Genomic DNA, 12705 nt, shown 5'->3' with positions numbered 1-12705 from the left:
ATAGGAAGACCCAGGCCCCAGGACCTGCGCTTAGAAGGTTATGGCCTTTGCCGGGTAGGCAGGTCCCCTTGACAATGGCCAGTCTTGGTGGGTACAGTGGTGGAAGGGTGAGACATTGGGCCAGAGGACTGTGAGCTCCCCGGATGAATAAAGAAAACATAACCTGTGCCCTTCTGGGTCTACTGGGAAGGTCATTTGGGAACCAGTTGTCACCCAAACCATTAGTTAGTTGCAATTGTGGTAAATTCTAGAAAATCGGCCCACAGTTTCCATGAGAGCCTAAATCTGGTTGCTAACTTTGGACTCATCTAGTGTGGGAGGGTTAGAAGAAGAGGTTTCTCTGAGGAAGTGGCATTTAATCTGCAGCATGAGGAGTGAAACGAAGGGGGTCAGGGCTGGCGGAGCTGGGGAGAGAGGCGCCTCATTTCTGCCCATTTCTTCCCAGGTCAGCCTGGGCACCAGCGACACCCTATTTCTCTGGCTCCAGGAGCCCGTGCCCGCCCTGGAAGGGCACGTCTTCTGCAACCCGGTTGATGTCCAGCACTACATGGCGCTCCTGTGGTAGGCTTGGTGGGCAGTGGGCAGGTCTGACACCGTGTGGAGCCCGCAGGCTCTCCTGCTCAGCGGGCTCTTGTGGCCTCTGAGACCCTGGGACTCTGGGTTTTTTCTGACAGCAGAGCTAGGTGGGGAGGAAGCCCGGACCTGGAGTCCTCGCCAAACCCAGATTCCAGTCCCATCCTCAACACCCATATCCTGTGTGGCCCGGGGCAGACCCCATGGCTCACGTGAGCCACACTTTGCTCATCAAATGTGAAGAATGAAAGGTTTGCTTCATGGTGTTAGGACATGCCTAGTATGTGCTAGACCTTCAACAATAGTAGGAAGGACATCCTGCCCCCTGACAGTTGTCATGGAGGAGGTGTGCTCTGCACCCTGATGACAGGCCTTTGGAAACCCACCAGAGGCTACTCAGGGAAGTTTCTGAGCCTCTAGGCCCCAGGAACCATTGGAGGATATGTAGGTCTAGTATATTTAGCCAGCTCTGTTCCATCGTCCAGGTGGTATAACGTGTAGAAGCCACAGCTCCCCGTCTCTTCCTGGGGTGCCTTTGCAGCAACCTCTGTAAACAGAGTCCGAGACAAGCCTTCCCCAGTGATTCCCAGGGACCTTCGCTGGGCCTGATAACCTGAGGGAGAACCTCAGATCTCTGCCAGCCACTGCCTGGGGGTTGTGGTCCAGCTTGACCTGCAGCCCTTCGACCTGGGACTCTTCACCAAAACACATGGGTCCAGTCAGCAAGCAGTGGGTACCCCCTCAGGGTTGTGTGCACTTCTGCAGCTTTAAAAACGGCTCCCTCATGAGAGAGAAGATCCGTGATGAGTCCGCTTCCTGTTCCTGGAGTGATTTCTCCGAGGCGCTGCGGTCCACGGAGATGGGCAACGGCGGGAATCTGGGTAGGCTGTTTGGTGATGCCCAGGCTTGTGAAGGGGAGTAGCTGCTGACAGGAGGGCCCCAGGGGAAGGGGGAGAGGAGGGCCACGGAGCAAGCCAGGGGGAGCCCTAGCTGTCTGTCCTTCTGCTCCGTGGGTCTTCCAAACTAGTGTGAGGCCCAATGATCTGAGCAAGGTAGGGCCATTCTCCATGCTTTGAGTGGAGGGCTCTGTCCCCCTCAGAGCCCCTGGTGACAGCCTCAGGGAGGGCAGCCACGGCTCCTGCTCTACCCTAGTGTGCACCCGTATGTAGCTTTCTGCCCCAGATGCAGGGTTCTCTTCGGAAGAGGGCCCAGCGTTGGGCCAGGCCTTCTGAGCAGGGAGGGGACGTGCGGCCCTCGATCAAACCTGCACTGGTATTTCAGGGCTGGTGGGGCAGCTGCCTCTGGTCTGGGCTGTCGGGTAAGAGTAGGCGGAACTGTCTCTAGGAGGATCTAGCCCAGGCCCTTCCAGTTCCTGTCTTTCCTGACTCTTCTGGGGGACAGAGATATGGGGTCATTTCACCTTATTCTGTCCTAAGTCTTTGAGAGGCTTATCTTTTGTTTTTGATTACCGACAGTGACTCTCTTCCTGGTCTGGTTTCAGGTTTTTATTTTGACGTAATGGAGATCACCCCTGAAATTATTGGGCGCCATCGGTTTAGTGCAGAAAACCGACAGGTACGTGTGGTATTCGTATTGGAGAGAAATTGGCTCCAGTTTCGAGTATTGAATTTAACAACTGCCTCCCAAGTTCTGCTACTTGAGGGACTTCATTCATTTACTCCGCTCTTGCTAACGCAAACATCTTGATGTGCCGGCGTGCGTTTTAGTGCTGGGGAATCCGCAGAATCTAAGACAGACGCGATTCTCACAAAGAGGAGTGTAGAATACCTCGGGGCTTTCCCCTGGGCTGACCCGTGTCCACACTGACTGCCACTGAAAGCCATAGAACCTGTTCCCTTGGCAAGCTTAATCCTGCATCCCCAAGGACTCACATTGTCCCCAGATCGGGTATTTCTTCCTGATCAAAAGCCTCTGGGACAGGAAGCACTAACATTTATTGTGTGCTGTTTGGCTCCAAGCACCGTGCTGGTGGTTCCCTGTGTCCCTCATTGACTGCTCAGAGCATCCTGAGGTCCAGAGATGCTAAATCATGTGCCCAAGTCACCAGGGCCTGGGTGGTGCAGGGCGCCCTCCAGACCCAGTCCTCCCTGGTCCTAAAGCACTGTTTCCTTTCCCCTCCACCGTGCATGTGGGATTGAGTAAGTCCCTCTGTCTAGTAACTGTTACAGTTAGAGTTGGCATCAGATTTGTGGCTGATGAAGTCATGACATATTGGGTTGTAAGTGGAAAGCTTTATATAAACTATGGGGGGGGGGCTCACCTCAGTCTTCTGATGAAGGGTCTGTTTGGTTTCTGTTGTTCATACAGAGAAGGTATGCCTGTTCCCCTTTGCATAAACCCGTCGGGGTCTGTCAGGGAGAAGGTAGGGTCTGTCACTGGTCTCAGGGGCTAAGGCATGGGCGAAGCTGGGGTTGACGCCTATCAGCATTAGCCTGACGGACACTCCTCAGCTGTGGGTTCTCACTTAGTATCACACACCTAGACCAGGCTCTGTTGTCTCATTTGATCATTATACCCACCCTGAAACAGGTACCACTATGACCTCGGTTTTGTTAAGGAAGAAAATGAAAATCCCAGCAAGATTTACCTAACTTAACTCGAGGTCACAGAGCTGAACCCTTGGTGGCCTGAAACTGAGTTCTCTGATGCTCTGTGTCCCCGAAGTGAGCACGCCTGAGGCTGGGGGCATGTATGTGTGAGCGATGTGTTCGTGTGAGCATGTGCAGCAGGTGCTTAGTGGGTCAAGAGCCCCAGCTGTGTATGAGCTGCCCTGGAGGCCTGAGTCATGAGTTCTGAATCTGGGCTGTTGTTTAAAAAGACAACACACGCATGCATGCATGCACACACACTCACACGCATGCATGCACACGCACGCACACTCACACGCATGCATGTACATGCATACACACGCACACACATGCACACGCACACACATGCTCATGCACACACATGCATGCACTCACACACATGCACGCACGTGCACGCACACATACAATGAAGGGACACCAAGGAGTTTTCACTGTGCCTGCTTTCTCCTGGGGACAGGTCTCAGCATTCCCTAGGGCTGTGGAGATCCGGGCACTGATTGAAGGGCAGTTCATGGCCAAGAGGATCCATGCCGAGGGCTTGGGCTACCGAGTCAGTAAGTGAGCTGCTGGTGGGCTGTGTTCTGGGGTGGGGACCCTCACACCCTGAGGTGCTTGAGATGCTTCCCGGCCTTCAGGCCAGGCCTCGCATGACGCTGTCTGTTGAGGCTCCATTCCCGGGGCAGGAGGGAGATGGAGCCCGGCCGTGGGTGGCTGGGGAGAAGGTGAGTCAGCGGGCCCATGTGGGCAGGCAGGGACGAGGAGGCAGCTTGTTGCTGCTTCTCTGCTCTGTCCCCAGTAGCCTGACCTTCTGGCGCGTAACTGTAGCACTTAGCGACCTTTCTGTAACCCAGACCTCCAACGTGCAGATGCAGTGTCCCAAGCTCCAGACCCTGAGGACATGGGCAGTGCAGATGGGAAAGGTCTAGGCTGGGGCCATCTGCCTGTGGGGCACAGTCTGAGCACTTCAGCTTGGATGGGGAAGAGTGGGGATGCAGAACCACTGTCCAATCTGAGAGGTCTGGAATGGAAAGGCAGGGCAGGGCAGGTTGGGGGGCGGGGGCTCTGTGGGGAAAAAGGGATTTCTAAGAACTTGAGCTATGGAATGGGCAGCTTTAGGAGGGCAGTGAGTTCCCCTTACTGCTGGCCCTGGAATGGTCTGGGGCGAGGGCTTCTGCCAGGAGGGTGGAGTCCGGGTCTCTAAGATGTATTTGTCCCCCTGGGCAGCAGCTGTTGTCACTAGAGAGGGTAGAAAACCCCTGAAGCCTCTTTGCTTGAGCGCCTCCTCATGACACTTTTATGGACAATCTGAGCTCTGTGTAGTATGTTTTCTGTCTTTGAACCAACCAAGTGCAAGCATACTCTAGAAATCAGCATTAGGTAAGCCTTCTGAGAAGTTGCACACACACTCCTCCCCAGCAGCCCCGTCTCTCTGCGCATGCATAATGGAAATGTGTACACATGGTCTCTAAACACGTACAGGAGAGCATTCATCATGGCACGGTGCTTACTGGCCCCGTGCTGGAACCCAGCGCCCATGGGTAGTAGACAGGAGACATGCATTCTGGGATATTCGTGCAATGTGATGCTACACCGAAATGAAAATAAACCAGCCTCCACCACGGGCAACAAAATGGATGAATCTCACAGATGTCACTCAGAGCAAGAGAAGGCAGACACAGAAGTGCGTGTGGCAAGATTCTGTGTACATCAAGTTTAAAACCAGACTGTCACTGGAAGCCAGGGCAGCGAACAGCTACCTTTCAGAGGAAGAGGGCCTCTGGGATGCTGGTGGTGGTCCTTTCCTGAGTTACATGGGTGTCTTGAGTTTGTGAAAATTTGTCAAGCTGTCAACTTATGAGGTGTTACCTACGTTTTTCAGGGTGTACGTGTGTTCACCGCAAATTTTAAAACAAATAAAATGATCATGATAAACATTTCCATTTCTCTCCATTCCATCACTCAAAGTGTAAAAAGAAATTCCCCAGGGGCGCCTGGGTGACTCAGTCAGTTAAGCGTCTGCCTTTGGCTCAGGTCATGATCCCAGGGTCCTGGGATCGAGTCCTGTGTCGGGCTCCCTGCTCAGTGGGGAGTCTGCTTCTCCCTCTCCCCCTCCCCCTGCACGTGCTCTCTCTCCCACTCTCTCTCATATAAATAAATAAAATCTTAAAAAGAAAAAAAAGAAAGACATTCCCCCAGAGGTCTCCAAAGATTTCAGAATCCCCTGAAAAGTGAGATCGGTGAGCAGGGCTGGGATGGTGCTGACGTCGTCACCCAGTGCCCTGCATGAAGGGTCCTCTGGCCAGCAGAAGGTGGCACTTTGTCGGTGGCTGGCCCCAACAGTGTGCAGGAAGAGGCAATGAAAACAGAGAGGTCCTCCTGGGCACTGGAGGGGTGATGGAATCATGCCATCATTCCCAGCCTTTAAAGCAGTTTTGTGCAAACCCGCATAAAATTACTTATCCTCTTAGGAGACTTAAAGGCAGTATCAAACCTGTCTTGCTAGCTCTGCTGGCCTCCTCTCAAATAAGATTACATAAATGAACATGCTTGGAACCAAGAAGGGCTGCACAAACGTGAGGCATCATTCTCCCGGCTGACCCGTGTTCTTAGGTGACTTGCTTCTATAACTCGACGTTATGTTCATGAATTCGCCCGTGTGAATTAGCGTAGCTACCAGTTGTCAGCTCTCACAGTGCTGTGGGGTTCCATCGTGATTGTACCATGATCCATTTACCATTTCTGTGATGTACGTTTGCACGTGTTACCAACCGCGCTGCTAGGAACAGTCTTGTGCAGGCCCTTGGCTGATTTTTCCTTACTTCATCTCTTCTGTGTAATAGGTATTGGTAGTAAACTGACAACCTGAGTGGGTGGATTTTGTTTCTGGAACTTGTCATGTTTGGCTAGCATAATGCTTACTTTGTTAATCAAATACATTTAGGGCGGGCCTGCTCACTCAGGCGCCGGTCGGCACAGGGGCTGCCATTCACTAGCCCAGTCCACATTTATTTATTTATTTATTTGAGAAAGAGAGAGAGAGCACAAGCAGGGGGAGCTACAGGCAGAGGGAGAAGCAGACTCCCCACCGAGCAGGGAGCCCGACGCAGGGCTCGATCCCAGGACCCCAGGATCATGACCGGAGCTGAAGGCAGATGCTTAACTGACTGAGCCACCCAGGCGCCCCCTCTTCTCTCTTCTTTACCTCCCATTTTCCATTTCCAGGATGTTACTGTTCAGTGTGCATTACGCATCAATAATTATTTAAATTATACACTTGGTGGCTTTCCTTGATTACCACTATTTATTATATCACACATCTAAGTGGTTTTGTATTTGGCTTTCATCTTTGCTTCAGGACATCCTTGACTAATTCTTTCATGTAGAGGTGGGGGTAAGGGGAATGGTCTCTGACTGTATGAAAATGGTTTAATTTTGCCTTCACACTTAAATGCTACTTTTATAATATGTGGAATTCTGAATTCAAAGATCATATTATTTTAGAACTTCGAAAATAATGTTCTTTTGTCTTCTGACTTTTAGCGTTGCCAGTGAGAAGCCCATCTGAATGGTATTTTTTTCCTCTACAGAATCTTCTAGAATCTTCTTTCTTAGGATTTTGGAAATTTCTCAACTAAAGTCTGGGTATAGGCCTTATGTCTTCATTGTGCCAAGCACCTGCTGGCCCCTTTTGCCTGAATATATCTGACTTTTTCTACCTTGGGAAAATTTATTACATCATTTCTCCGATGATTTATTTCCCTTCATTTTCTCTGTTCTTTTTACTAGAATTCATATTAGGCCGGTGGTTTCCAACAGAGGTGATTTTGCCCCCCAGAGGATTTTTGATGATATCTGGAGACATTTTTGGTGTCACAAACGGGGAGTGCTCCTGGCATCTCACTGGCAGAGGCCAGAGATGCTGCTGCACATTCTGCAGTGTGTGCAACAAGCCCCCACAGCCAATGATTATCCAGCCCAAATGTCAGCTGTGCCAAGCTTGAGAAACCCTGTCTTATGCAGACCAGATGTTGGCTCTCTGGCCCTAATTGCACTTTGCTTTATTTCGTCATAGAACTTGTCACTCTCAGGGGCCCCTGCCTGGCTCAGTCGGAAGAGCATGCGACTCTTGATCTTGAGGTCGTGAGTTTGAGCCCCATGTTGAGTGTAGAGATGACATAAATAAGTAAATAAAATTTTTGAAAAATGAACTTGTCACTCTCATGCTCTATTTTTAAATTTATCTTTTTATGGTCTGTCCTCCCTCAACTAGAATATGAGCTCTCTGAGAGGAAGAATCTCATCTGTCTTGTTAAACTATCTATTCCCACTTCTTAAACCACTACCAGGTGGCAACTGGGCTCTCCCTAAATATTTGTAGACTGAGTAACTCTAAAAGGATAAATGAATTCTGTGTCTTCTAACTTTATTCTTTCTCTTTCCTTATCACTTTAAATCATAGGGAATTTCCTGGATTGTATCTTTCAGGTTATTATATTAGATATGGCCATGTTTATTCTACTGTTTAGTTTTTCCACCTAAATTTGTTTGTAATCATATATCTTTTTTTTTTTTAAAGATTTTATTTATTTGAGAGAGAGAGTGAACACAAGCAGGAGGGGGGGCAGAGGAAGAGGGAGAAGCAGACTCCCTGCTGAGCAGAGAGCCCAATGTGGGGCTCTATCCCAGGACCCTGAGATCATGACCTGAGCTGAAGTCAGACGCTTAACCGACTGAGCCATCCAGGCGCCCCTCATATATCATTTTTTTTAATTTTTAGAACTCTTTCTTGTTTCCCAGTTCTTCTTCGTAATGGTTTATTCCTTTTTATGGATTTATACCCATTCAAATACACCAGAGGATAAAATATTGGCATTTTTTCAAATTTGCCCTTTTGTTGCCTGGGTTCTTTTCCTTCTGAGGTAGTCTGTTCACATTGATCTTTCTCTTTCACACCATTGATTTTTCTCAACTGTCTTGGCTGCGGGTTCGTAGTACTGAATGAGTAACTGGTTCTCAGTGGAGACAGCAAGCAAGGTCCCTCCTCCCAGTGCCCCCTACCCCCGCCCCGCCTGCCCCACCCCACCTGCCCTTTCCAGGCTGGGGAAGTAGATGGGGTGACAACAGGCAGATTTAAGTTGAAACTTGTGAGCACTGTACAAGCGTTAAAGTTGGAGTCCTCCCTACGAAGGCTCTCCACATGCCAAAATCAGCAGGTTTTTATTCTGGTTGGAAGATGAATGCAGCTTATTTCTATGATGGGTGCATGTCTGTCCCTTTCCACGTCTGCCCAGGCAGCTCAGTGGTACTGCAAGTTCTGATTCCCCTCAGGCCCCCCAGGCACCCTCCCCAGGTAGATGCTCACTTTGGCTGGAGGGCAGTTCTTTAGCTTGAGGTCAGATGCCGCTGCTGCTCAGTGGAAGTGGGTAGAGACAGACAGGCTCAGAGTCTTGCGTTTTTGAAATCATCGGTCTACTGTCAGTGCATGAGTGTTCCCGTATCCCCACCAACATTTAGCATTAAGCACCTTTGACTCCTTTGCTAATCTGAGGGATGGATGTAAACTAGTATCGGAGTGTTACTTTCATTTGCATTTTTTTTCATTAATAATGACTTTGAACAGCTCTTTGTAACTTTGGTTTTTTTCCCCCGTGAATTGGCGGTTTTTATCTTTTACCATTTCCCCCGTATTGGATTTCCCATCTTTTTCTTAACAGTTTGCAGGAGTTTATCAGATACTTCGAATATTACTAGATCCTTGTCAGCTTTCTGTGTCGCAAGCATCTTCTGTCATTTGTCTATTAACCTTATTTATAGTGTTGGCAACTGAACAGAGTTTTGATTAAATTAAACCTGCCAATATTTCATTTTAAATTTTATGCTCTTGAGATATTGTTGAAAAGGTTTTCCCCTCTTTCAGTGCCACAGAAATTTTTTTTTTTTTTTTTGGTACATTTTGTTGTTCGTGTAACTTCCACATTTAGGACTCTGATCCTTCTGGAGTTCACTTTTGTGAATGGTGTAAATCGGGGTCCGGTTTAATTTTTTTTCCGCATGGTGACCCAGTTCTCTTTTCCTCCATTACTTGTAGTGCCTTCTTTATCATTTATCAAGTTTTTATATATATGTGGGTCTCTCTCCCCATCCCCTTTTCCACTCCATTGGTTTATTGGTCTGTTTTGGGGACAAACTATTATTATGGCTTTGTAGTATGTATTAGTTGGCCAGGTCTGCATAACAAAGTACCACAGACTGGATGGATCAAACAACAGGTATTAATTTTCTCACAATTCTGGAGGCTAAAAGTCTGAGATCAAGGTGTCAGCATGGTTGTTTTTTCCCGAGGTCTCTCTCCTTGACTGTGTCTTCACATGGTTTTCCCTCTGTGTGTCCTAATAGACTGTTCTTATAAGGACAGCAGCCATATTGAATTAGAGGCACCCTAATGGCCTCATTTCAGTTAACTACCCTTTTTTTAAAATATTTTATTTATTTATTTGACAGAGAGAGACACAGCGAGAGGGGAACACAAGCAGGGGTAGTGGGAGAGGGAGAAGCAGGCTTCCCGCGGAGCAGGGAGCCCGATGCGGGGCTCGATCCCAGCACTCTGGGATCATGACCTGAGCTGAAGGCAGATGCTTAACAACTGAGCCATGCAGGCACCCCAGTTAACTACCTTTTTAAACATGTATCTGTCTATCTCCAAATACAGTTACATTCTAAGGTACTAGTAGTTAGAACTTCAACATATAAATTTTGAAGGGACACAGTTCAGCCCAAAACACGTCTTAATGTCTAATATAGCAATTCATCCCCTCACTTTTCTTTTTTCAGTGTTGTCTTAGCCATTTATGGATCTTTATTTTTCCATAAATATTTTATACTAACTTGATTCAGTTCCTTAAAAAAAAATCCAGTTGGAATTTTTATTTAGGTTGCATTGAATTTATAAATTCGTTTGAAAAAATTGACACTTTTATAATGTTAGTTCAAATCCAGCCAAGACCATGGAATATCTTTTAATTTACTTAGATACTCCTTTTTGTACTTTAATAACATCTTCCATTTTCTTTTTCCTCATAGAGGCTTCTGAATTCTTTGCTAAGGTATTTCCTAGCTACATTATATTTCTGGTTACCATTGTGAATGGTAATTTATTTTCTATCACATTTGGTAATTGGTTATTGCTAGAAATGCCATTGATTATTGTAAGTTGACTTTTTTATATCTGGCAACCTTATTAAACTTTAGTTTGCCTATTTTTAATTTTTCTAAGTAGATAGTTTATTGTCTGTAAATAATAATGGTAGTTTTATTTATTTTCTTTCAATCCTTATATATTTATTTATTTTTCTTGCCTTATAGGCATGGCTAGTAAAACTAGTACTATGTGACAGTGTATTGGATAGTATGAGTCTTTGTTTTGTTCTTACTATTAACGATCTATTGCTGTGTAACAAATTACTTCAAGACTTATCAGCTTAAAACAACAATGAACATTTATTATCTTACATGGTTTCTGTGTGTCAAGAATTTGGGATTAGCATAACTCAGTCATTCTGGCTGAGGTCTCTTCTAAGGTTGAAGTCAGTATGTCATCTGGGGCTGCAGTCATCTGAAGGCTTGACTCGGGCTGTAGGATCTGCTCCCCAGGTGGCCAGCTCACACGGCTGTTGGTAGGAGTCCCCAAAGTGAGGGAACCAAGAGAGTGATCTGCAACAGAACAGGATAGAAGCCTCAATGTCCTTTATGACCTACTCTTGGAACTCACACTCCACCATTTACACAATATCCCACTGGTCACAGGAGTCAGCCCTATTGACTGTGAGAGGGAACGACATGAACGTAAACATATCTGGAGGCAAGGATCATTTGGAGGCCATTTTTTTGAGGTCTGGGAGACACACCACTCTTAAAGAAAATACTTCTAAATGTTTCTATTAAGAATGACATTTGTTAGGGGCACCTGGGTGGCTCAGTCGTTAAGCGTCTGCCTTAGGCTCAGGTCATGATCCCAGGGTCCTGGGATCGAGCCCCGCATCGGGCTCCCTGCTCAGTGGGAAGCCCGCTTCTCCCTCTCCCACTCCCCCTGGTTGTATTCCCTCTCTCGCTGTCTTTCTCCCTGTCAAATAAATAAAATAAAATCTTAAAAAAAAAAAAATTAAAAAAAAAAAAGAATGACGTTTGTTATAAATTTTGGATAGATGGCCTTTATTAATTTAAGTAAGTTCCCTTTTGTTCCTGGTTTGTTGACAGATTCTTTTTTTTTTTAATGATTTAAAAAAAATGAAGACAGTAAGAGGTCAGTGGGGCAGCAGCCTCACAAACAAATTACTTGTGACAAGCCTGCATGGACAACGCCAGCTCTGGAGCTCTCCTTGAGTCCTGTGTGATGAGTAAGAGGCATTGGCCCAGTACAAGCCCTTTGTGGCTGAAGAACTCTAGAAAAGTCTTTTTTGTCTTGGGGAGATTGTTACAGCCATCAGTGTTTTCTTCTTCCTTGCAGTGCCCAAGACAAAGATTTTGGCCACTGGAGGGGCATCTCGCAACAGAGAAATCTTACAGGTATGTGTTGGTGATAGGCCAAGCAGTAGGACCTCTTCCATGTCTGTTACTTCTAAGAGCCAGACGCTGTCCAATAAGGACTGCCTCTGTTCCCACTCCTGCAGATGTCTGACAGTCAAGCTGTCACATCATGGGGCTGCCAGGGTCTTACTGGGACACTGAGCATTTTTGGATGTAGCCTGAGGCTGTATCAACTATTGACTTATAATATACCTGTCTTAGGTAAGATTCTCTAAAAGAAGAGCCTGAGATGGGAATTCTTCTATAAGTGGATTGTTGAGAAGGTGCTCCCAGAAGAGAGTGAGGGGGGCAGGTAGCGCCGAGGGAAATGATAAGCAAGAATGTGATTTCAGCTTCGGTTCCATCCCATAGGGAATATCTGAAACGTGAACTGTACCACAGACTTGGTTCCACCTTGGGTAAGGGGGCCAAGTGGCTAACCTGGAGAGAGGTGAGAATAACCTCCTATGAGAGGCATCCTCTGTTCAGCCAAGAGCAATTCCTTTGAGGAGGGGCAGCTGTAAGCCATTAGCAGCCGATACTCACAGCATCTGGGGGAGAGATGCACAGCAGTCCAGTAATGGAATCCAGATGGGGCATCAGTGGCATCCACTGTAATATTTACGGTCAACTAAGACTCCCAAGTCTTTTCCATGTGAGCTCCACTGAGTAGAAGTCCTCCATTTTAAAATATGCAATTTATTTTGGGGAGCTAAATGGAAAAATTTATCCTTATTCCTATTAGACATGTCCTCTTAGTTTGGGTTTGTTTGAGCTTGTTGACATTAGTCTCTACCTCCAGCCATCTCCACCTTAACCATTTGCTAAGTATACTTCCTCAATCTTCCTCCTTGTCTTTGATAAAATGGTTACATAGTGCAGGGACAACCTGGAGAGCTGTGGCCCTCCACTGGAGACTTCCCCCAGATCATCCTGACTCTATTATTATCAGGGTGGCATG

At 47.1% G+C, this 12705-nt stretch overlaps 1 protein-coding gene across 2 annotated transcripts in view; it reads left to right on the top strand.

Moving 5' to 3' along the window:
* ACVR2B (activin A receptor type 2B) overlaps nt 1–12705 on the top strand; it is a 108789-nt gene that overhangs the window by 29914 nt on the left and 66170 nt on the right. For both annotated transcript variants that reach the window (XM_032408978.1, XM_032408979.1), the window contains exons 12-16: nt 446–561; nt 1339–1454; nt 2075–2148; nt 3640–3736; nt 11686–11744. In XM_032408978.1, coding sequence (XP_032264869.1) covers nt 446–561; nt 1339–1454; nt 2075–2148; nt 3640–3736; nt 11686–11744 — 462 coding nt within the window. The remainder of the gene's footprint in view (nt 1–445; nt 562–1338; nt 1455–2074; nt 2149–3639; nt 3737–11685; nt 11745–12705) is intronic.

This window comes from Phoca vitulina, unplaced genomic scaffold, assembly GCF_004348235.1.
Source record: "Phoca vitulina isolate PV1807 unplaced genomic scaffold, GSC_HSeal_1.0 scaffold10, whole genome shotgun sequence".
Taxonomy (NCBI): domain Eukaryota; kingdom Metazoa; phylum Chordata; class Mammalia; order Carnivora; family Phocidae; genus Phoca; species Phoca vitulina.
This window is presented reverse-complemented; position numbering and strand designations above follow the sequence as displayed.